The sequence below is a fragment of the Leguminivora glycinivorella genome, chromosome 13, assembly GCF_023078275.1.
Source record: "Leguminivora glycinivorella isolate SPB_JAAS2020 chromosome 13, LegGlyc_1.1, whole genome shotgun sequence".
In the NCBI taxonomy this organism is placed as follows: Eukaryota; Metazoa; Arthropoda; class Insecta; order Lepidoptera; family Tortricidae; genus Leguminivora; species Leguminivora glycinivorella.
In genome coordinates, this window is record NC_062983.1 from 7,298,543 (window position 1) to 7,324,952 (window position 26,410).

The 26,410-nt window shown below is 38.1% G+C and overlaps 2 protein-coding genes across 3 annotated transcripts in view; one reads left to right on the plus strand and one right to left on the minus strand.

The window, feature by feature from the left end:
- Positions 1-1,365: 1,365 nt before the first annotated feature.
- Positions 1,366-8,596, plus strand: LOC125232706 (odorant receptor Or1-like). Its single transcript, XM_048138464.1, has 8 exons — positions 1,366-1,712; positions 1,995-2,135; positions 2,420-2,607; positions 3,988-4,078; positions 4,403-4,502; positions 5,080-5,184; positions 5,639-5,794; positions 6,513-8,596. Exons 1-8 carry the CDS (start codon positions 1,366-1,368, stop codon positions 6,576-6,578), a joined length of 1,194 nt encoding a protein of 397 aa, XP_047994421.1. The 3' UTR covers positions 6,579-8,596.
- Positions 8,597-20,730: 12,134 nt separating this feature from the next.
- The window catches only part of LOC125232792 (spastin), a 36,646-nt gene continuing 30,966 nt past the window's right edge, over positions 20,731-26,410 (minus strand). For both annotated transcript variants that reach the window (XM_048138573.1, XM_048138572.1), the window contains 5 exons: positions 25,720-25,862; positions 24,450-24,640; positions 23,453-23,652; positions 22,266-22,439; positions 20,731-20,942 (listed from right to left, as the gene is read on the minus strand). In XM_048138573.1, the coding sequence (XP_047994530.1) occupies positions 22,276-22,439; positions 23,453-23,652; positions 24,450-24,640; positions 25,720-25,862 (698 nt within the window). In that variant the 3' untranslated portion in view covers positions 20,731-20,942; positions 22,266-22,275. The remainder of the gene's footprint in view (positions 20,943-22,265; positions 22,440-23,452; positions 23,653-24,449; positions 24,641-25,719; positions 25,863-26,410) is intronic.

The window sequence follows — 26,410 nt, forward strand, 5'->3', positions numbered from 1 at the left end:
AGCACTAGAAAGCTGAAATTTGGTACCAATATGTATATCAATCACGCCAACAAAGTGCAAAAATAAAAAATTGAAAAAAATGTTTTATTAGGGTACCCCCCCCCCCCCCTACATGTAAAGTGGGGGCTGATATTTTTTTTCATTCCAACCCCAACGTGTGATATATTGTTGGATAGGTATTTAAAAATGAATAAGGGTTTACTAAGATCGTTTTTTGATAATATTAATATTTTCGGAAATAATCGCTCGTAAAGGAAAAAAAAGTGAGTCCTCTAACTTTTGAACCATATGTTTAAAAAATATGAAAAAAATCACAAAAGTATAACTTTATAAAGACTTTCTAGGAAAATTGTTTTGAACTTGATAGGTTCAGTAGTTTTTGAGAAAAATACGGAAAACTACGGAACCCTACACTGAGCGTGGCCCGACACACTCTTGGCCGGTTTTTAAAGTCTGGATTATATGATTAAGTATGATTAAGTACTGTTTAATTAACAGCAAAAACATATTTTTTTTAAAGTATAATTTTACGTAATCAGGCTAAAACACAGACATGTTAATCTATAGATTATCTGTGCATCAGGACATTATATTCGAAAACAACATTTTCTGACTCTTAAGTATGAGGCATAAAGTTTATTTATGTCAGTGATTGTTTTGACATGAAGTAAGTTCGAATTCGATGACGTCACTACATCGCTGACAGCGTCGGTGGCCAAAATAAAATAAAAAATTACACACATTTTCAATCGAAAATACGTAGTCATCATACACTTTTAATACCCAAAATCTATAAATACTTATTGGTTTTTTATATCAAATACTACAGAAGACAATCATTTATTGGGCCAAATTCGATATGAGTCTAGTAGCCTATTCAAAAACATCCTGTACAGTTCTTTTAATCAGCATGTAGAGCCCAAATCGGTCCCAAACTAATAAATGACAACATGACGGTGACTCTTTACCTAAACCTTACCGCCTTCGAAACATTAGAAAACAAAACAACAAAAATATTTTATATTGTAATTGCTCTCGTCCACTATCCTGCACTGCGATACTTAGTTAAAATGAACTAACACACTGCGAAATTACCTTAACTATTTGATTACCTACTTACCTGTAGTAGTTAATGAAAACAAAGCATTATAAACTCAGAGAATCTATCATTACACCATTATGTTTGATACGCTATCGGTAATTTGCCAATTTTCTTACCCATAGCAAAATATAAGGACAATTTGAAATTTGCCTTAGACATTTACATACAGTCTTTTGCCATCATAAGATCACCATAGTATAAGTTCTTTAACCCGTATAAATCTATAAATTCGTCGCTTAAAAATCATCCCAATCACATTAAACATGGCGGTAAGCACGGTAGACAATGTAAATCTCTACCTAAACCGCCCTCGAAACATCCTCCTATACCTCGGAATATGGCTTAGACCTGCTAGTTACGTCTCCTTATACATCACCTATGCTGTCCTAGTCATGCTTACTCAGTATTCTTTCGTCTTCTTCGAGTTTATATACATAGCGTTAGCCTGGGGAGACATGGATGCGGTCACAGAAGCTTCGTTCCTGCTATTCACACAGGCCTCCGTGTGCTACAAAGTTACCAGGTTCATGATGAATAAGAATAACTTGGTTTGTTTGCTGGGCTTGATGGAGGAGGAGATATTCCAGGCACAAAACAAGAGACATGTAAGGTGAGGTACCTATTACTTATTCAAGACTGACGTCACTTGTAGAATTATCACACCTAAATTTATCGATGAAGTCTTAAGGGCTGAAATACCAAATGGAACGGACCTAATTGGAACTGGTATGGAAACTGCAAGCCAACCCTAAAAGATAGCTATCCATCTGTATCTACCCATATCGTCCTGTTTTTGTCATTCTTCTGCACTATTGTGCACATGCACAAACGGTGCATCAGCATCTTCTGAGCAGCGGTTTAACCTATCCTTAATTTCGAATTTGATTGACAGATGCCTCATGTCCCAATCGATCATGATTAAGCGCCTGTGCCTATTTTTCCTCGGAAGCGCACTGACAACATGCACTTTGTGGGGACTTATGCCCATTGTTGACAAAACTGGCGGAGAGCGCATCTTTCCCTTCCTGATCTGGTACGTGAAATTATGTGGATGATTACTAGTACTTATTAGACAAAAAATTGCACCTATGAATTATCTCAACTTTAACGTATGTATACCTACATGTTCATTGTTCAAATACAGACGCAATCAATATGGGGTTCGGAGCCATTTTGTTGAAAGAATGTCATAGCACAAAGTAGGTATATTTTACCCCCCTTTTCGTTTCTTAACCCTCAGATAGTCCTGGGCTTGCTTACTCTGGCACTTTTTCACCACACTGGTTTTAGAAATATTATTATAGTGTATATTCGCAGGATGCCAGTAACACCGGAGAAGTCTCCACAGTACGAGTTGGGATATTTCTATCAGATGGTAGCCATTTATATCAGTGCATTCCTTTTCATCGCCGTTGACAGCGTCGCTTTATCCATGATCATGTTCGGGTGTGCGCAGCTGGAGATTATCATGGATAAGGTAGAACAGGTGGGTCTTATGACGACCGGTCTGGCGCAGTCGGTAGTGACCCTGCCTGCTGCGCCACGGTCCCGGGTTCGAATCCCGGTAAGGGCATTTATTTGTGTGATGAGCACAGATATTTGTTCCTGAGTCATGGATGTTTTCTATGTATATAAGTATTTATATATTATATATATCGTTGTCTGAGTACCCACAACACAAGCCTTTTTGAGCTTACCGTGGGCCTCAGTCAATCTGTGTAAGAATGTCCTATAATATTTATTTATTTATACTTATAGTAGTAGACTGTAGGGCAATCTATCACAGCAATATCTCAATTTAGTTTTCTGTCAACACCAGTACCACTCTTGCTATGAGTGGCACTGGAATTTGAATTTCATGTGCTTTTGCCTTTATACATGTCCACTTCTTGGAAATATAGGCATGAGTGTGCGTGTATGTAAAATATTCAATCCGTGCGTGAGCACTTAGATATTCTCCATCTAAAACTTTTGAACCTTAGTTTTGACAATTTGGCCCATATTCTTAGCTTGATATGTTTTAAAATGTCAAATATTAATATTATCGCCATCTAGCTGAGCGTACCCCAAAGGTATAATGCCATCTAGGCCACCGTACCTTTTTCTGTATGGTACTGAGGTACGTTTTTTTCTTAGACTTTAAGATAAGATAAGATAAGATAAAATATCGTTTATTCAAGTAGGATTTTACAACCTCTTTCGAACCGTCAAAATTACATTAAAATAAATTAAAAAAAAATAAATAACAAATTTACAGAAACAATATAACTTAACAACAAACCTATGAAATCCTTTATCTGTCTATACGGAGTTTGGCCCATATTCTTAGCTTGAAATGTGTTAAAATGTCAAATATTAATATTAGCATCATCTAGCTGAGCGTACCCCAAAGGTATAATGCCATCTAGGCCACCGTACCTTTTTCTGTATGGTACTGAGGTACGTTTTTTCTTAGACTTGATCTGTCTATACGGAGTTATATATGTCTTTGAAATGCATTCAGCATCAAAGTGCTGTTAAGTAGTGGTACACCAGCAGCAGCAATTAACAAACAATATGTAATTATAAACTTTCGAAAGCAGGACGTCTCTAAAGTTATTTAATCAGTTGGGAATCTAACGTTGAATCAGTTTATTTTATATCGATATTGAAATTTTGCAGTAGGTACCAGTGGCGACGTGTCAAAATTTTTGTTGGTAAAGCCGGAGGGGTTTTTGGGATCTGTTCTGTATGGACTTCTTCAGATACTGCAGAATTTTAGGGAACCCGTTGGGAATCGAGTTGTATCGACGTTACGCCACTGGTAGAGGTACCTATTAGTTTAAGGTGAAATTTACCGAGTAAATTCATGTCTGATTTTCAGATAAAACGTGTCCCATTGTCAGGAAAACTCAAAAAACAAGAGCGAGAGCAGCTTATCGAAGAGAACAAAGATTTATTCGTGGAATGCTTAAAGCACCATCAGGCGGTGATACGGTGATTCTTTCGTAGCTAGTTGTATGTCATACTTTTGTTTTATCTCAACAATTATATTAGGTACAACATACATCATCATCATCATCCTAGCCCTTAAACACCCACTGCTGAGCATAGGTTTCTCTTCTAGTATGCCACTTCCTCCCGATCCTGAGCTAGTCTCATCCAGTTAAGACCCGCAATTTTCCGGATGTCGTCTATCCAATGAGCCAACGGCCACATATTAGGCCTTAGTGGCTTTGATTCTTCATAACACCTATTTTTTTTTTGTCATTACTACTTTCGAAGTTTAAGATTTAAATTAAGCAACTTTGCTTATTTCAGGTTCATAGAATCGGTTGAAGACACGTATCACGCTAATATATTCTTCCAACTAAGTGGGAGCGTTTTCATCATCTGCATCATTGGACTTCGGATTACAGCAGTCAGGCCAAATTATTATATTTTTCTTTCTTCGTTATTTGATAGTGTCATTGATTTTTGTATAATTGCTCGATTGAAAAAGCTTTTGAGCAAAGATTCCTTGCATTGCAGAATAACAAAATTATGATGACCTTAGGTATAGGGCCTCCGCTAGCTGACGCGGATTACCCGAAGTGGACACCCGTCTAGTAAGAAATTGTATGAACAGCGCTATGTGGCGCGGGCGCGTACGACGGACTTTACTTATTGGTGGGAACCGCTCGCGCACACGGCGGGCGTCTGCCCCGGCTACCGGAGGCCCTAAATATGAGAAAAACTACACGTTTAACATATAAAGTGACTGATAGCAATATCAGTAACGAGAATGAGGTATTATCTCATTTAGACAGTTTTTTCGCAAATGTAAGTTCGTATCCTACCGACTGCGCCATATTTTATTTTTAAAAATCCAATAGTTTAATATTAAAACCAATATATACTTTTAAAATTTCTTTTTATTGTTCTGCAGTTACTGAAAAACATTTATGGCGAAGCAACGAACTAGAATATTAGCGAAAATCTCAGTTTTTGTTCCGCAGACAACGCCCGGCAGCGTGCAGTTCATCTCGATGCTAAACTACATGGTGACGATGCTGTCTCAGCTCTTCCTTTATTGCTGGTGTGGCAACGAGCTTACAATAAGAGTAATTTTATTTCACTATGCGTAAAAATGATATCGTTATTTAAGAATTATTTGAGCGTGAATTATTCGTTCATTTTCTTGATATGCTTTTAAGCTTGTGTTTGTCTTAGCGTATCTTATCTTACATGACTTTTAGTATCAGTGACACCAATGTTTTCATTTTCATGTAGCGTTTAGGTATATGCTTAACACATATCTTCCTCTTAATTTAGACTGCTTAAATGTTTTCATCGTGTGACAAAAGGTTCCAAACTTCTCTCTCCACTTGTCTCCATTATTGTCTTCTTAACACATTTACTGCCAGATAAAAAATGGCGCACTACTTCAGAAACTGAGCGTTAGCGACCAAGCGCCTAGCGGTTTGTCCGGCATCTGAACAAAGTTCACGAGCACCCACTAGGCGGGTTCCTGGCTTCGAATGTGTTTATGTGGCTATAGAAACTAGTGTTTTCCAGAGCGAACTTCTCCGCCAAGTGATGTATTTGTGCCCGTGGCACGAACAGTCCAACACTTTCCGCAGACTGCTGTGGATGGCCATGGAACGGATGAAAAGGCCTATCATCTTCAAGGCTGGACACTACATTCCACTATCCCGACCTACATTCGTTGCGGTACGGTAAAATGCTATAGTAATAACTGATAGTAAACAGTACAAAGGATCACTGAGACGTTACGCCCATGCTTTGCTCTTGCACCTTTAGTTATACCGGGTTTCCGGTAATTAATGGACAACCTTTTAACCACCAAGAGGGCACCTTATACTGGTCCAGAAAATCGACATTAAGGTTTAGTTTTTAGGTAGTATTAAAATTTTAAAAAGTGTGAGAATCTTTCGATTAACGGATTAACTTTTAAGTTAACTTGAAAAAATGTTAACGGACTCGTTAACTTTTAAATTTCTCCAAGTCCGTTAATCGTTAATCTAGTAGGGCACAGGCGCCATCTGCGCTGCGAAAAACACGTTCTGAACGCTACTATAAAAGCCCGAGTATATGATTTGCCGGTGCCCGATTGCTAAAAGTCCGAAATATTACCTAAAAAAGTATTCTTCACGTGGATTTGCTTTTACTAACTTTGATTCGGTGAATTCTAAGCTTTACCATGGCGACTGTTGTCCATTAGCCCTATTTACGACATTCGGGCACCACAACAGTCCCGTCATAACAGCTATATTCTTGGTAGGTTAAAAACCATTGATATTACGAATAGGATGGAACCATATTTATCAGCATTTATTTATGCGGCTGAATGTATGACAGATATGATTCCACCTGTACATAAGAAAACAAATAACTACCTACCTTTTTACTGATATTTACATCTTTTCAGATTCTACGTTCTTCATACTCATACTTCGCCGTCCTCAACCAAACTCAGAACAAGGATAAAAAATAATTACAACCCTCCACAAATTAGTTGTTTATTTATAAACCGCGTATCACATATGCTTAGTGTACAGTTACGACATTTTAGGCAAAAGTGTGCTTAGTTTATGAAAATTATGAAAAATACACTTTTTTGTAACACTCAACGACACTTAATAATTTAGTCGAATAGATAAATTCGTGCGCTTAAACTAAAACTTTAACAATAGAGAAGAGAAACAATTACAACCGCGTTTTAGAATTTGATTCGCATTTCGTGTTCGTGAAAAGAACGCTTGTACATGTTCTTATTCAATCGAATGTCTGTGCTGGCTAAGCTGGCTTTTTAAAACCATAATTGCTATATTAGAGTCAAATTAAGCTAAGTTACTTACGATTTTGAGTGCACAGAGTGGACAGGTGTTATAAACTTCTATCAAATTATGACATATATATTTGGCAATTTAAATCTGTGTCATCAAAATCGTTGCTAATTTAGTTTGGTCTGACTATCTTCCTTTCTTAAATGAAAGGTGAATAAATTGACTCAAGCCTGTTGTACCTATATTCGGCGACTACAGGACGAGATTATGCTTAGGAAGCTTTATACTTAGCGATTTCCTTCCCCCTCCTGTATCCCTTATAGCCGTAATAGACGGGCGTACAGAAAACTGACTTAAGGTTGCCATATAAAAATGGAATATACTGACAACTCCAGACATTCACAGAGCATTTTCTGTTTAATACATTGCCATCATCATCATTCAAACATTCGATTGAATAAGAAATCACATAGCGTCCGAGGACATAACAAGCTAAGTATCAAATATTATACTTATCTTTATTAATGTCCTAATTAAGCACAATAAAGCATAATTCACAATCTTTCATTTTATTTAACCTATTAATTAAAAACACATAGAGTAAAAAAGCCTTAAAACACCAGGAATTGTTGATAAAGGTAACAATCAGTCGAATATACTTATGTCATAAAATTTATAAGTTTCAATAAATGAAGATAATACAATCTGGCTAATTACACCGTTTACAATTATTATTGATACTTGGCCAATTATTATATGGAAATAGTTAATAGTACATTACGATACAAGTGCGTAAAAAAGGAAGTTCGAAACGAGTGGCGATAAATTAAAACACGACCGAAGGGAGTGTTTTAAATCGCCACTCGTTACGAATTTCCTTTTCGCACGTGTATCGTACGACGTTTTTCAGTACAGATAGCACTTCGAAGTTTCTACCTGGCATATAATCAACCACTTCTCGCACTAGTGCGTAAAAAAAACGCCATCTGTACTGAAAAAATAATTACATCTCCTTTCTATATGAAAAAAAAACTAATTAAGCCTTCAATATCTATTCAATGCCTGACTTGATTGGTCAGACAAATTGATAAATATAAATTAAAACTAAGGAAAAAACATGTCATGTCAAATGTACACATAATTTCTTTCTCACAATTTTATAAGAATAAAACATAAATAATTATAACATAAATAACTGACGACTTATCTACATAAAAACATAAATAATTATAACATATATAAACGGTCTAAACTCATTATATCTAAGTATAACTCCGTTAGAAATAATAAAAATTAGATTTTTAAACGGTGTACCAGCCAGGATTTAGCAAATTTTGCGGAGGCAAAATTGGCTTTGAATATGATTATAAAAAATGTGCGTAAAACAAAAATGCGACAGAGAAGTCCAGGTATCACAGCGATACGTTAAAGATATGGGAATCAGTACATTTAGACACTGGTTCCACCTAAAGCGGGTAAGCGATGAGCTATCGGTGACAGAAAGAAACAAAAGATAGTCGCTTCCGTGTAAATAAAAGAGACAACGAGCGATTCACAGTTCGTCGTTCGGCGTCGAACTATAACATATAACTATATAAGGTGCTAGCGAGGAACCCATATAACTTTAACGGCATATTCTTGGTCACATTATAAGGCTAAAATGTCATATAAACTTTCCTAGATTTCGTCTAGTTTCAGAATTATTGCCAATTAAAAAAAACATTTCCGTATTGTTACTCAGTACAAAAGGTAGAATTAACGGCGCTGATGTGCAATTGTGGAGCATAGTCTCACAGTCGTCATTGATAGATGTCAAAATGTGACAAAATTTTCCAAAAAAATTGGTTTTTAGAAAAATTAATTAAGAAACTCATTTTAATTGCCAACTTTATGGATAAAAAATACTTTTTATGTGAAAATACGTCCAAAAAACAAAAAAAAAATTTTTTCGCGAAAATTTTTCCAAGTCATATAACATTTTTTCTTTCTTTTGGCCTCAGAAACGCGAGCACCTTGTATAACTCACACACGCTATCATCGCGTATACCATTTACACGGGATCGACTTTCTTTTGTTTCGTTTGTTTTTATCGCCAGGTGGGACCAGTACCTTATATTATATAATTATATCATAATTAATTAAGCAGCCCTGTAAGGAAGCTCGTTTAAAGAAATGTTTTAGAGGAGTATTATGTTACAGAGGATCTACCGCCAACGATGATGCTTGCGGACATCTATTTCTTTCAGTGTAACGGTGCTGTTACACGGGCAATACAATTGCCAGCAACCTACATACAGTAGCGGAAAAAATCTATCATACTGGTTATATATCGAAAATTCTTAAAATTAGACTCTAATATCAAGTAAATAACTATTGGATCATCATTACAAATATGTATTTGAATACTTACGAGTCTTAGGAGTCCCTGCACGTGGCCCGTGGGCAGCCACGAGGGCCTGATGCGGATTATAGACTTTACACACACACCAATCGTGTATGCTACTAATATTGAACTTCTTATTATAAAAACACAAAATAGCGAATCCTACTTACGTTATTATACAGATGGATTGATTTATCAATTTACTTGTTAGTAAAGTCTAATTCCGATATATAACCAGTATGATAGACTTTTTTCCGCTACTGTACCATTGCTGCGTTTGTTCAATACGCACCAACTAAAGTAAAATCCATAATCCTACGGACCAAATTGACAAGTAAGTGTGAACGAATGTTGCCACAGTTTGGCCAGTGTCGTTCTTATCGATATTAAAATTATTATTACATCGTAGATTTAAGGTGCACCCAGACGGGACAATGAAATTGGCAATTTGATCGGCTAATTAATATACCAACTTTTTCTGTGATTTCGACAGATCAAAAGGTCTGTAGACCGCTAATTAGAGATATTTTTTTTATTTCGAAGCAGCAATAATATTATTCGAAAATTATATAGATATTTATGATATACTTGCCGTAGCGTGACAGATAATTTATTATCGTCAGACATGGTATTTTATTTTTTACCTACAGGCTCGGAAACCTTTTTATGTTTTAAAACTAGGTAAAAATGCATGGTATCCATCCACTACCTCGAAGATACATAGAACAAACCAAAATGTGTACCTCTTATTTGAAACTCATATACTTATTCTTGATTTAAACTTGTCTGTTGTATGTACTTTACAACTTGTCGATATATAGTTATCGACATATACCCTGCCCTATTTTAATTTTACTGTTCCTGGTATCATTTTACCTGTCAGTCTAGAATTTTAGATCGCCCAAAATATCAGTACCGTGGAGTCCTTTTAAAGTTTATTGATTTATATCATTAGCCTGTAATACTTGTAAACAGTTTATAAATAAATAGCCGCATAGTCCATCGCAAGTGGTTTGCCAGCCAGCAATGAGACATGCGCCACTGTGTGAATGGTGATCGTAACAATTGTGCATTGCAAAGCGTGGCCCATCACAGGCCATTGTGTACTGTAGCCTTAAGAGCACCGTAAGGGCTGAGTGCACGCTCGTATTTGGCGTGCAGCGTGCGTGTCAAACAATTGAAGCTTATACAAGTGTCCTGATTCGACGCTGCATAGCGTGCACGCGGACGAGCTCGTCCCGCTGCAGCCGACCGAGCGTCCGCTCAAACCTTACGGCCCGGTCACGACATTGGTCTAAGCGTGATAGCGGTGAGTGGCACTCATGTGCGGATCCAGACCAGATAATGACCCCCATGACACCCCCCCCCCCCCCCGAGCCTAGGTTGGCTGGATCCGTGCTTGAAAGTACCATCGTTGTGTCTCGCTGTCGCGCTTAGACCAATGTCGTGGCTGAGCCGTTACACTTGCTCTAGAGATGTTCGCAACGTGAAAACATCGATGTTTACAATAGACTCTCATAGACCGCACGCTTATTTCAACCCGGTCAATATATGGCGAACATGTTGACATATTAAGGGGCTTATTAGAGCTACCTTTTCGAAGAGTAAAAAATACCTGAAAGATAGAGAAAATAACATATTATAACTCAGCGTATTATAGAGATACTTGAATGTGTCCGACGAAAAGGTAGATATAATTAGCCAGGGCTCCTTCTTAAAGCGTAAAGATTGTTATAATTATGCTTTTAGTTATTCAACAAAGCCGTTATTTCTTTACTTAAATATAAACATGTGTGATATAACTTTGTGACCACAATGGTTCAAAAGCACCTCGTTGACAAAGAATTAGCGCACTTACATACATACCGTTAGATATAAAATTGATTTTACTTTTTTTTTTTTTGATAATATCGATAACGCGATACACAGAACTCTATTCGCTAATAAATAATTAAATAAAATATAATCAAACAAATGGCAGTTCATCTAACATCGTCACAATCAACAGATTCAAATAATTTTAATTCTCGAACGTCTAAAAAGAAACACAACCGATTTCTAAAACGAGTTAAAATCACAATTATAGGGCACTTGCACACTCGCCCTGACATAAATCGCGTTAAGCGGGGTATACACTGATGGTGATCATAAAGCAGGTTCTACACAATCTGACAGCTTAGCTCTATACGTAGCCCCACAAAAATTTGACATTATTTTTCTGTTCCCCTATCACTACATGATCATATGCATTTTAGCTAAAATCAGATAAAAGGCCTGTCAGATGAGTAGAATGCTGCTCCAGACCCGCTTAAAAAAACTAAAATTAATCTATCTAAAGAGCGATCGCTATGTCACTACGTCTATGTCTAGGAATGGTAGGAGTTAGCACTACTGCCTCTTCATAATTTCTTGCCTAATACACTGCTGTGGCCTATTTCACAACAGTGACACTTCACCGTTCATTGCCTGTTCAACGAGGAAATATTGACGCTGAGTAACAATGTATCAACCCAGACATATACTCTGCCAAACAAGTCTGTTAGTAAATAAAACTATATGCATCCTTTTCTTTAGGGTGCTAGAGAAAAGGATACCTATAGTTTTCTTTGTTCTAATTTACTGACAGACTTGTTTGACAGAGGTTAGGCACAGAACTGTCACTGTCAAGTGTCAATGTCACTGTGGTGGGCTACTTCACCACTGTTCTAATACGTTTGGCGTCAAAGTATTTCCAACTTACAAGACATAAGGTCTCACGCCGAAGGGTCATTACAGATATATAGAATTTAAATGTAAATATACGCTACGTAAAAATATAACTACTACATTTAAACAGCACTATGTTGCTGTGTCGCTGTCTTTTTAGGAAATTTGTTAGTAGCTAGAGATAATAAAATATTTTATATTATTTAGGGCTAACGCCGTTTCTCCACTATACCTATGAGATTTTTTCGGTATACCTAGATTTTATAGGTAGATTTACGTTGTAAAATATTAAAAGCTTCCTGAATCATGTCACCACCCTTAGCACAAGATTGTCGCGAGAGTATGTCGGCGCAACAAAGATCCCACGTCTTCTTCTAATCGTATTGATAACATAACGACCGGTAGTCTATCTCGCGGCGATGTACTCTCGCGTCAATCATGTGCTAATGCTAACCGCTGGTATCGCATTATGTAAATGTATCCAAACTCTATAATAAAATCGCCCTTATATATAGAAATTGAAAGCAAACCTATGTATACACGCCTTAATTCTTCGTTTTATGGTTTTTAGTGGAGAAACAGCGTTATCGTGCACCGAAGGGAAACATTTTTATTCGTACCACAATTCTGTTATGCAAATAAGGCGTAACTTTCATGTCAGGTAAATCATTATTAATTACATAGTTTTATCACTTTTTTCATCTTCATCATCATCATCATCATATCAGCGGAAAGACGTCCACTGCTGGACATAGGCCTCCCCCAAAGATTGCCACAATGACCTGTCCTGCGCCACCCGCATCCAGCGGTCTTCTGCGACCTTCACCAGGTCATCAGTCCACCTTGTGGGGGCCTACTCACGCTTCGCCTTCCGGTACGCGAACTCACTTTTTTATTGTGCACTATTATTAAAGAATAATTTTAATTGTATGATTATTTTGATTATAATGTCTGTATCTTCAGGTACAGTATGGCTTACCATCTTTTTTTGCTGTACTTTTAGAATTATGATAGTTTTAAGTAGGTAACCTACTCTATTTATAAATCTGTAATGTAACTTATTTATTTTTTAGTTGAATACCTATGCAATGCACATGATATTATCAAATAATTTCCCTGTAGGCCTAGCACATGATGGCCGCGGGAGTATGTCGCCGCGAGATAGATGACACGTCTTCTTCTAACTGTATTAATGACATAAGGACGGGTAGTCTATCTCGCGGCGACATAATCCCGCGGCCATCATGTGCTAGGCCTACTGTTTTAGTTTGTAAGTTATTTTTTCTGCCTGAGATACAGGATCTCCCTAGTTCAGGCACGGACATGGTGAAGCCTATTTTTGTGTTAATATAGTTTATGGCCTGTTTATAACTGCTATTTTTGGTACATGAATAAATGATTTTTTTTTTTTATTTAAATAAAAGACTCCTCAAACACATTACACTCGATTACACGACAAATTAGGGAGGTTAAAATAATAATTTAAAAAAAAATGGTCGGCTTGTGACAGATCCACTTGGTTTTGTATTTAGTTGGTTAACCAACAAATATTGTGACTATCCGAAAATTTACAAATTATTTCTTTACTCTTTTTTAACCCCCGACGCAAAAACGACGGAGTGTTATAAGTCTGACGTGTCTGTCTGTCTGTGTGTGTATCTGTCTGTGGCATCGTAGCTCCCGAACGGATGAACCGATTTAGATTTAGTTTTCTATGTCTTAAAGCTCAGTTAATCGGGAGTGTTTATAGCCCATGTTTCATGAAAATCGGTCCACTACGTCGCGGTCGGAGGTTTTTTCAAAATTTTAATTTTTTTAAATACCTAAAAGCATGAGACATGACACCGAACCGAGCCTATTTCTAGTAAAAGAAGGTATGGGTGTCATGAATAATTGAAGTCATATCGATATTCGAAAACTCATTTATCGACATCACATCCCCAGCCGGCGTATCATGCTTCCAATTTTATCACTTATCCACGTGGATAAAGTATACGTCACGCTTTGGCAAGTATGTCTGTGTGAGAGTGACAGATGTCTTATCCACGTGGATAAGTGATAAAATTGGAAGCATGATACGCCGGCTGAACGTGGACAGTGATAAAATTAGAGTGTGATGGATCCTTAAATTGGCACATTAAAAAAATTACGCCTTACCTCATAACAGTACTGCCATCTACATTCTACATTAAGTATACGAAACGAATGCATCTATTTTTCACCAGACAGTGACGCTATGGCACTACACTAAGCGTGGTCCAGTTGATATCGTCACGTAATAAACTAGCATGGAATTTAGGAAAATATATACTCAACGGGTCTTTTTACGCAGTGATTCCTTTGTAGATGTAATATTGGCAAGTAAACAGTAAAGCATAGCAATTAATCATAGAAAAGTTTACAAAATGTAATCGTCAACTATTTACGTCTTTCCTATTACGGAACAATGGTGTTTCGGACCTTTGGGAGGCGTGCGCGGGGCCGAAGCCCACGCGTAGAGACCCTTTTGACACTTTAATGAAATGTAAGGGGTACACCGAGCGGATGTTGCCCTTGCCCGTATCATGGGACACACGCAGAGGCAGCACCCGCCAGGGTGTAAGGGCTATTTGAGAGTTCATGTTTTTATTACATTTGCGGAACCTTTTTTGGTTGCAATTTTTTAATTTGTGCATCAAAACGTATTATAGATATGAATAATTTTCAATTCGTATATTAGGTAATAACCGTTAGTCTTCAACTTTACAGCACGCCAACTTTTATAAAACTTTCCATTGTAACAATAATTTTACAGCCATCTACCGGAATTACCGCGTACGACGACCCGGTTCGCTCGAAACCGATATATTTGAGCAACTTACTAAGCGTGGCTAAGTTGTTAGGCTACCCGTTAGTAGATCAACAGCTTGAACCACAAACATACACTAACTTGCTAAGAAAAATGTGGCTTTCCACAGAGAAGGGTTCTTAACTTCTTATGCTTATCTGTTGTAATGTCAGGTGGAACGGACTTACAGATGTAGTGCGGAAGGATTTGCCTTCGTATTGTTACGGAAACGTACGAACGTGTCATGATATTTCAGTCAGTGTCAGTACAAGACGTACAGTCAACCATTTGGAACCCTAGGCCATTCTACAACCATGTCAAAATGACAAGCAGTAAGAGATTTCTTACAATCTGATTTATAACGTCACTATCACATAGTTCTACAGTGGCTTGACTGTACGAGCATGACAAATACGACCGTTTCCGGAAAAATACGAAGGAAACCCTTTGCGCACTACATCTGTACCGGCTTAACCGAAGTGACAATCGCTGACGCTACGTGGCGACCGAGTCGCAGTCTGGCTCTGTCGCGTTACTATACGTATACAGGGTGCCCGGTAATTAATGGACAACCTTTTAACCACCAAGAGGGTCCCTTATACTGGTCCAGAAAATCGACTTTAAGGTTTAGTAAAAGTCAAAATTTTAGGTAGTATTAAAATTTTAAAAAGTGTGAAAATCTCGAAAACCAGGCGACTTTTACTAAACCTTAAAGTCGATTTTTTGGACCAGTATAAGGTGCCCTCTTGGTGGTTAAAAGGTTGTCCATTAATTACCGGGCACCCGGTATAAAAGTGATATGGAGAGCTGGCTACGAGACGCCTGGGCATTTTTGTGATGAAAATAAAAAATTAATGGCGTATGTCAACTATTTGTGGTTTAAGACGTCGATATATCTACTCATAAGAATTGCAGCGTAAACGGCATAAACATATCTATTGATATAGGTGCAATAAATATTGTAGACATGAGTAGTGACACTGTTTGTATGTGAAGTTAGTAGAAGACGTCTGTCATTAGATTATAATAAACCTTGTCTTAGGCACTGTGGACATGATGGTCGCGAGAGTATGTCGCCGCGAGATAGATGACACGTCTTCTAACAGTATTAATGACATAAGGACGGGTAGTCTATCTCGCGGCGACATACTCTCGCTCCGCAGGTCCTACCAAAAGCGAGATAGAAACGCGATGATAACGCAAGCGAGTTATAGTTCGTCGCCGAGCAATGAGCAAATCGCGCGCTCTCTCTTTCACTTGGGCCATTTTTTTCAAAGTTGTCCACCCCCTTTTTTTGTAACATGGGTATTTTTTACGCGATTCACACTCAGAATCGCGAGCTCTTTCAATCCTGATAGGAGAAAAAAAATGTCCCAAGATTTCCATACATTTTTTCGAACCTTCCATTCCGTTACCGCCATACAAATTGTATGAAAAAATGGTAACGGAATGGGGAAAAAATTATAAAAAAAAAAAAATATTTCGGACACTTTTTTTTCGTAATTTTTCCTTTATCTATGCTATAAGACTCCTATTAGAATTGAAAGAGGCCACGATTCTGAGTGGAAACTACATACAAAATTCTAAATCCAAAAAAAAGTGGGGTGGACCACTTTGAAAAAAATGGCTCAATTACAGGGAGCGACTATATTTTGATCGTTTCTATCGACGATATTTCATCGCTTAATCGTTTTTGGTGGGATCAGTACCAGTGCCTTTAAAGCATTATGTCGACAATTGATTTGATGAGCCTACTTCAGTATTTAAGTTTTCAATCTAAAGGTAGTCAACCAATTAGAATCCTAGGCCACTCTAGAACCCTGTCGTATTGACACCATGCTTTATTTGCTATAGAAGTCAGTTTGACTTTTACTGTGAAAGGGTTCTACAGTGGCCTAGGATTCAGATTGGTTGACTGTACCACTTTGTTGGTTATCGAAATTATTGATTTCGTATTTAAGCTATTATAGAAATTGAACCTTATTGACGGCATAATTATACCCTTTTGTAAGACATGCAATCTATAAGTATTTTTGATTGAAAATGATACATTTACAGGTAATTATTGAATTATGATTCATTTATATTTTAAAGTCCTGCGGGCGTAGCACACTAGTTGGATAAACTTTATCGCATCGGTGCGTCCCTATCGCACTTACAAATAGTGCGAAAAGGACGGCCTGACGTTATATCGTTAATCACGCGACCGAGCTTGTCTGCCTGAAATATTTATAGTCAAAATTATATACTCCTACAGACAGTGTCATTACCGTACTATTTTCCCATTACATGTAATAAATTTAATAAGCTAAATAATCAACAAATAAATTCAAATTTAAGCTGTCGAAACAGAACATAAATATTTGACGGATACGCTAAATCTATAAAATTTTAATCGTTAGTACAATTTACCAAATAACTGTATAGTATAAATAACTTAAAAACATTACCATCTATATACTACTAATTTGCAACATATACAATTATACATACCTAAATATACATAAAGGTTCTACGTAATAAAATGGTAAACATGTTTTTGTACAATTATTTCATTATTTTGTTCATCGGTATAAACAATAACGGGTTTTCATTTTAAACGATTAGGTTTTAAATCGTTTGTAGATAAACAAAGACAACTAAACTAATTAAAGTGCGTAGTAAAACAAGAATTCGTAAATTCGTAACGTAAGAAGAACTTTCATAAAACACAACTACAGATGTAATGCGAAAAGGGTTTCTTTTGTATTTTTCCGGAAACGTTCGTATTTGTACTATTTGTCATGCTAGTTCAGTCAATGTCAGCAAATACTATGTAAACTCTACGAGTTAATACGTGCAGCTTGGTGCCAAAGTTGGCAACATGCGATACTAGCGCCCCTAGCGGCATGAGTTGATCAAAATAGTTTAGTTCATACAGTATCAAATTAAAAAAAGTCACACATTCTTATTTTTTTGTCCGTCTAAAAATGTTAAAGTAGATCAAGTAATCGCATTTTCTATTTTAATTTACTAAAATAAAAGTCTGACAAACTACTTTGAACAACTCGTACCGTTAGATGGCGCTAGTAAAATTGTTGCCGCTCCATTGTATGGGAAACGTCAGAAGCTGCACGTATTAACTCTAGAGTTTATATAGTATTTGATGTCAGTACATCTTCTACTGAGACTGACTGAAATAGCATGACACGTTCGTACGTTTCCGTAACAATAACAACACGAAGGCAAATTTTTTCGCACTGCATCTGTATGTAGTTCTAGTGAAAGTTTTCATGCTACGATTTTTTTTAATCGTGCACATAGTAAAGTTGGCTTCTACGATTATATGTGACAATAAAAAACTTGCAGTACTTCATGTTGTATACACAGCCTTATTTAGAAATTTGAATAAAAGCCCGTAAGTCGAATGCCGCAACCTATTTGAAAAAAGCCAAACCGGATTTAAAAGTATTCCTTCTGCGTTATCATTGCGTTAAACACTTTTCTTCGACTGGACGGGCTGCGGGCTAATATAGCCCGGGGTAAGCGTTATAATATCGAATAACACTGAAAGCTGTTTAGGGTTATACTAAAAACTTTACCGAGGGCCAAAATCGAGTATTTAATTTCCATATAATTTTTATGAAGGACATAAACTGCGGCCGATTTTTGAGTCTCGAAGGGTCGAATTCAGAAAATTGTCACTGAAAATAATAAGCAAGTCACCGTTTTCAACCGGTATTTTAGTGACAAAATCCCGTGTGCGAGATTCAAAAATCGCCCTCCTGATCTGTAAGCTTCAGAAATAGTTAAGCGGGCAAAGAATTCAAAATGATATATACAGGCATTTATTCTCTTAGTTACGTTTTTAGAAGATAATATTAAGCTCGCTCGCTTAGCTACTTCTAAAGTTGACTGTACATTCCATATCAACAGAATGAGGAGGCACGCTGACATTTTTTCCCGAAAGGCGGCGCCTGTGGAAGTGTCTAGGCATGTCACTGTCGAGAGAAAACACATATCATCTTCTCGCTCTCACGTATGGACTAATAGGGTGGCGCCATCTGTCATAACCTTTGAGTGTGCCTCCTAATTGCTGTGAAACGATATGAAACCTCAGAAAATTTTTTAATATTTTATTAATATTACATTAGGTTACAACATTGACAGTGTTGCTAGTTGTAAAAATTGGGAAAAATACATTTAGGTCTCATAATTGTAAAGATTTTTTTCACTTGCACCATAATACTATTTAAGACTTAATATTAACACTGTAGGGTTAGCCGGTACATTAACTCCGTTCAAAATACTACAATTTTTTTTTTCATACATCAGTGAGGTTCTTTAATAAATAATTAAATATTTATATTTGGCATTGTACTGTGAACCAAGTTGAATTCTAGGCCACTGTAGAACCTTTTCTCAGTAAACGTGTCAAAGTGACTTTTACGATGACGATGAAAGCATTAATGAGACAGTTCTAGAGTGGCCTACATATTGGTGGACTATACAACGTGTTTTTATTGAATTCCGTTAACTTCGGCATATAGTTAGGTCCATTGTAGGAAACAGAATGGCGTAGTTAGTTTTCTTTAATTCGTATTTATTTAAAAAAAACCATACACATAATGACACTCAAGAAGACTTCTTAAGTTCAAGCGCTAAGGTGCATTATCCGGCAATGGGAAAAGCTAACCCGACAGTAGTTTGTTTGACAATTTTAGTGGCAAGTATATTTGAGGATTGGTATAAATGTTACATTGAATATAGTATATGTCTCTTAAGCCCTTTCATGAATCACTCTCGACTTAAAAAAAGGTTGTGAACAATCTGTACTGGCTATGTACAATTCTAAATATCGTCACTACTTTGAAAAAAAATCGTATCTCACGCTGCTCCTCAAAGTTAAAACGAAGTAAGTCTATATGCAATTCATACATACTACAATTTTCTTTTCATTGACAGACGAAGATACAAGTTTTTTTTTAAGTAGTGACGATATTCAGTTTGCATTTAAAACCGCTAAATAAGTAGTCATGCACGTTGCCAATAGTCAGATATATTTTATTCTTTATTTGACCCCTTTGAGTCCCAAAGCGATATAGTGTCACAACAGTTAACATTCAATTCTAAATTGAAAGTTTTCTGGGACAACAAATAGAACTGGGAAGAACAAACAGTATAATAAAGAGTACTATCGTACAGTATGGCTCCACTCTGCCTCCCGCTAAAGTGCCGCCGACCTGGGGTCCGTTTCTCGAAAGGTAAGGTAAGGTGTGTTTCCATGACAACCCATACGATTTGACAGTTCGCGCACTTGTAATACAAGGCTTGTACCTTTCGAGAAACGGGCCCCTGCCCTCGGCAATCTCAGTTATCGCCTGTCAAGAATACGACCAGTCGACCTGTCACATCTCACTCGTACAAGCATGGTACGCGTTCACACAGTCTAAGCTCGTGTAGGTACACGAGCTTAGACTGTGTGCGTAGGAACGCGCCTCTTTCATAGATTTGTTCGCTATTGTCCGAGGTGTGGTAGGAAAGTACGACGGTTAACATTGAGCTCCGCGCGTTAGTTCACGTCTTTGGCGTTCAAAGGGTTAAACAGCATAGTGAATACAACTAGGGAACAAATCAAATTATTTTATTGAATATTTTTTGGTTTGTTCTTTTTTCAAGTAGTCACACTACTATATATAAATTATAAATTGAAATAAATATCATACACGAAAGAAAAAACAACAAGGCCTACTGGTGGCCGAGCCAGGAATCGAACCCGAGTCTTCAGCTTACGCGGCTAACGTCTTTACCACTAGACCACCCGCCCGACCGCGCCGCGCCGCGTCTAGTGGTAAAGACGTTAGCCGCGTAAGCTGAAGACCCGGGTTCGATTCCTAGCTCGGCCACCAGTGGGCCTTGTCGTGTTTTCTTTCGTGTATGATATCCTATTTCAATTTATAGCATAGTGAATAATAAAAAGGCCTAAGCGACAATATTTGTATACACGTTTAAAACATGACAGTGTTTATCTGACTAGATGATGTTCAGAATAACATAAGGACTAAAATAATACGTCAATAGAACGATGACAATATTCGAGTGGAAAGTTTAACATTTGAGCGTACGCGTACTCTTAGAATTACTGACTCACCCTTGTTTATTCAACCTTGGCAATACCTAAAAAAAAAATTGCAAAGAGTAAATAAAAAAAAATAACACTTAAAATGAAACGAAAACCAAGAAGGGCAACACATCTTAGAACCCTTCTTAGAACTTGTACACTCCTTTTTGCTGTGTACTTAACAGTGACCTTAACACAGCAAAAGGGAATAAGTTTCTAATGGGGTGGCAACGCGCATGTGACACTGTTTGAGTTGCAGGCGTCCATAGGTTACGGTGACCGCTTTCCATCAGGCGGGCCGTATGCTTGTTTGCCACCGACGTAGTCTAAAAAAAAACATCTAACGGGATGTGAATGAACGAGAATGAATCTCTTTCATCCGCTTACATGTGTTGTATACGTACAGCCAAGAAAGCGGTTGACCACTTTTCGACTCTATTTCAAACACATAAGGTCGAAAAGTGGAAAACTTTTTTGGCTGACTGTACACGGCGCGCACACATACATAATGCGTGGCGTATGTTTGTTATAAGTGTTGTTACTGGTCTTATAGCGTGCTTATTCAATACAGAGTTATTTTATTTACCTGTACTCGACCTGGGGCCCGTTTCTCGAAAGGTACAAGCCTTGTATTACAAGTGTCTTTCCATGACAACCCATACGATTTTTTCGAGAAACGGGCCCCAGGCTGCGCGGAGAGACGGACGGACGATCTGTTTCAACATGTCCACGACTGTTTTGATGGATCGGTGTCAGGCCGGATACAATTCTTTCGCGGGCCGTACTTTTTTTTATACCACGTCGGTGGCAAACAGGTATACGGCCCGCCTGATGGAAAGCGGTCACCGTAACCCATGGACGCCTGCAACTCAAGGGGTGTCACAGTTGCCGACCCACTAGAAACTTGTACACTCCTTTTTTGAAGAACTCCATACTGTAGTTCATCGGGAATACCTCGGCAGGGAGCTCACCACTTTGCCCACCACTATCCTAAAATATTGTATTAATTACCTGTATTGGCTCATAGCCCGAGATCCCCATACTGCACGGACCACTTCTCGTACCCGACCAGACTGTGCGGAGAGACGGACGGACTGATCCGGTCAAACCACGAACTTTACCTAATGTTCAGCCTAGACATGAGACTTTAAAGATTAATTTCCTATAGTAGCTTCTGAAATATTGTATTAATTACCTGTATTGGCTCATAGCCCGAGATCCCCATACTGCACGGACCACTTCTCGTATCCGACCAGACTGTGCGGAGAGACGGACGGACGGATCCGGTCCAACCACGAACTTTACCTAATGTTCAGCCTAGACATGAGACTTTAAAGATTAATTTCCTATAGTAGCTTCTGAAATATTGTATTAATTACCTGTATTGGCTCATAGCCCGAGATCCCCATACTGCACGGACCACTTCTCGTACCCGACCAGACTGTGCGGAGAGACGGACGGACGGATCCGCTTCAGCGCGTCCATGAAGTCCTGGAACGTGATCGGCCGCACTAGCGACAGGTCCAAGCACTTCACTTCTTCGGGGTCGAGTTCTGAAAAAATATATATCGTGAGTCATACTGGAAATACTTGTTGATTAATTAAATATTATTATTATTAATTAAATTTGAAACAGATAGCAACTTTAGTTAATAAAATTACGTAATTAAAATAAAATAAAATAATTTAGTAATTAGTATTAAGTAACTAACTATGTTTGTAACTTGTACTAACACTTTAGCACCTAAGGTTAAGAAACAACAGTAAATGTGATGAAAGGGAGCCTATTCCTGCCAACAAACTGTTCTACAGTTTGGCGGAAAGTTTTATGTAAACTGTTCACTTTTATTGAATAAATAATTTAAAATTAAAAATTTTATTTTTATTTTAACATTGTTACACAGATTGACTGAGGCCCACGGTAAGCTCAAGAAGGCTTGTGTTGTGGGTACTCAGACAACGATAATTATATATAATATATAAATACTTATATACATAGAAAACATCCATGACTCAGGAACAAATATCTGTGCTCATCACACTAATAAATGCCCTTACCGGGATTCGAACCCGGGACCGAGGCGTAGCAGGCAGGGTCACTACCGACTGCGCCAGACCGGTCGTTAAAACTTGTTGATTTTATAGTATTGAACAACATACGCTTTTAAAAATATTGAAGTGACCGTAAGGCAACGCAATACACAATGAGGAGGCACACTCAAAGGTTATGACAGATGGCGCCACCCTATTAGTCCATACGTGAGAGCGAGAAGATGATATGTTTTTTTCTCTCACATATGAATGTCAGTGTGCCTCCTCATTAGTACTGAAGGCAATTAAAATTTTCAGGCGTCACCTCTTATACCATATCTTTTGCACATTATATGTATGAGAGAGGAAGTCAAAGCTTTGTTTTGGCTACAAAATTTGAGGCTTTCAGTACGGTCGCTCACACAGCTCCCGCTAGTGTTTACGATGCTGAACCACGCGCTAGGACTCAAAGACTAACTGTCCTAGTCTAACAGTCTACATGATTGACAGAGATGCCACTACTTTTCTCTCTTACCTCTTATAGGCTGTAATGCCGCGTCTCGACACAGCGCAGTGAGGTCGCTGCCCGAGTACCCGTCCGTCAGCGCAGCGAGTCTAGAAAGTTCCTCAGGCGTTAGTGCTGCCACTGCTGACCCTCGCACTAAGACGCCACGGAGCAGCTGGTCGCGGGTTCGAACGTCTGGGAGGGACACGTATACTCGCTTGGGGAAACGTCTGGAACAATCGAATAAATAGGTGTTATAATGAAATACAATTTGCGACGTTTCTGACTAAGGTGTAGAGATTGCGAATAAGGTCTTTTACAGCCTGACAAAAAAAGAGTAGAAAATAATAGGGGTGCCACCGTCCATGTACATATGTATTTTAACAGTTTTTGACACTTTTATATGAGAACAGTTAAGGTGTCGCTATGACAGAAAAACATTGTTCCTTTTCTACTCTTTTTTACATTGTCTTGCCAACATTACACATGAAAATGTTTTGGCGCGATTTCACAAAAACATGTGAAGAGAGGTAATATTTCATACAGAATGGCTGCGCTTCTTCTTGCTTCTTGTCAGTTTGACACAGTCTAGGGCGCAAGGACGAAAGTCATAAAATGCCAGTGTAGCGATAGCGCAATGTATGGGAATGAACATTCTTAGTATGGTGTCTGTTTCCTAGATTATCGAATTTCACAAGGAACTCTGTCTTGATACATAATATAAATAAATAAATATTATAGGACATTCTTACACAGATTGACTGAGGCCCACGGTAAGCTCAAGAAGGCTTGTGTTGTGGGTACTCACTCGGACAACGATATATATAATATATAATACTTATAAATACTTAAATACGTAGAAAACATCCATGACTCAGGAACAAGTATCTGTGTTCATCACACAAATAAATGCCCTTACCGGGATTCGAACCCGGGACCGCGGCGCAGCAGGCAGGGTCCCTACCGACTGCGCCAGACCGGTCGTCGACATAATATACTATGAACAACGTGACAATATGGTTTATACCTGAGTGCAGCCTCATCCAACTCATGCGGTCTATTCGTAGCAGCCATGACTATAAGCCGGTCAGCGCCCGCCGCCGGCAGACCGTCGAATTCGACTAAGAACTCTGTCTTGAGCCGTCGCGACGCTTCGTGTTCGCTCGACGACCGCTCGCAGAGAAGCGAGTCCACTTCGTCCACGAATATTATTGAGGGCTGTAAAAAACAAAGTGGAGTTAAGCATGATTTCTACTTTTCCTGGCAACTTTTAATGCTTGGTTAACCCTTCGTATGTATAGGAACGTAAACAAGATATACGAGATGGATGCAAAGCCGTGACGAGTCGCGGAAAACAGGGGAGGCCTTTGCCCAGCGGTGGGACACAATATGTATAGGGTATTAAAAAAAAGAACGAAATGGATTTTTAATCTAATGTTTTAAATGTCAAGGTCACACTTTAGTAATCAAATTTGGCAACCAGTTTACGAAAGGTTAATACATAGTTATTTGTTATACACGGGTGCAAAGTTGTATTTTAACGCCGAGTGTGGAATTGAAAAACGAGCAAGTGAAAGGATTCTATAGTTGAACCACGAGCGAAGCGAATATCGTTAAACCAATAAGGTTTGTCTCGATACCTATTCCATTCCGCGGTAGATGTTATACAATACAACAATAAATATTTTATTAAGTTTGTTATACAGGGTGGAAAAATCGAATGCCACATGGATGGCAACTACCTTAAATATTGTAAATAGCACATTTTGTGTAAGGGAGACTTTCCTTTGTTTTTAAAAACAATAAATTCTGCATTTAAGGATTTATGAAAAATCGCTTGCCTCAGTCGGGACTCGAACCGGTCAAATGTAACAAAAAATAACGTGCCGTATTTTATGATGCAGATTGAAAGGGTTACTGATAAGGTTCATTTTTCTCTAAATAACAAATACAATCAGAATAACGGAAGGCCATGAAAATTTGGCACATTATTTGGCACGTTATTTTTTGTCACATTTGACCGGTTCGAGTCCCGACTGAAGCAAGCGATTTTTCATAAATCCTTAAATGCAGAATTTATTGTTTTTAAAAACAAAGGAAAGTCTCCCTTACACAAAATGTGCTATTTACAATATTTAAGGTAGTTGCCATCCATGTGGCATTCGATTTTTCCACCCTGTATAATAAAGTGAAAAAGAAAACAAATGCACCCTTGTATAACAAATAACTATTTTGGCTGACTGTACGCGACTAAATTATTTTTAAACATTATTATAACTATTATGTTTTGTTTGTACCTGTAGTTCCCTGGCTACTTGGAACAGCGCTCGCACCATCTTCTCTCCATCGCCAACGTATTTGCTGGTGAGAGTGGCGGCTGATATGGAGAAGAATGTCGCAGAGCATTCTGCGGCCACGCAACGGGCGAGGAGCGTTTTACCTGAAAATGATGTGACAATATTTAACAACCGACCGAATATTTAATATTGAGGGTCTAATACCCAGAATGAGCACTATTAGATACTAGCTTTTGCCCGCGGCTTTGCTCGCGTCAAATTCGAAAATGTAAGGAGTAAGGATGTAAGAAGCGCCTGGCATCCGTTGACTCGTTGGGTGGACGACATTCGAAAAACTGCGGGGCACTTCTGGATGAGATTAGCCCAGGACCGGGATAAGTGGCGTACACGAAGGGAGGCCTATAGTCAGCAGTGGGCGATTAATGGCTGAAATGATGATGATGATAATGAAATTCGAAAAAGGGGAATGCTCCATACAAAGTTTTACCTACTATTTTAGGGAAGCGGGGGGTTAGAAAGAGACAAAAAGTAGCCTATGTCACTCTTCATCCCTTCAACTATCTCCACTTAAAAAATCACGTCAATTCGTCGCTCCGTTTTGCCGTGAAAGACGGACAAACAAACAGAGACATACACTTTCTCATTTATAATATTAGTATACTGGTATGGATAATAGTGTCAAGTATCTCCA

Coding starts and splice junctions, on each gene's coding strand:
- LOC125232706 (XM_048138464.1), top strand. CDS start 1,366: ATGGCGGTAAGCACGGTAGACAATGTAAATCTCTACCTAAACCGCCCT. Junction 1,713..1,994: donor CAAAACAAGAGACATGTAAG/GTGAGGTACCTA, acceptor TTTGATTGACAG/ATGCCTCATGTCCCAATCGA. Junction 5,795..6,512: donor CCCGACCTACATTCGTTGCG/GTACGGTAAAAT, acceptor ACATCTTTTCAG/ATTCTACGTTCTTCATACTC.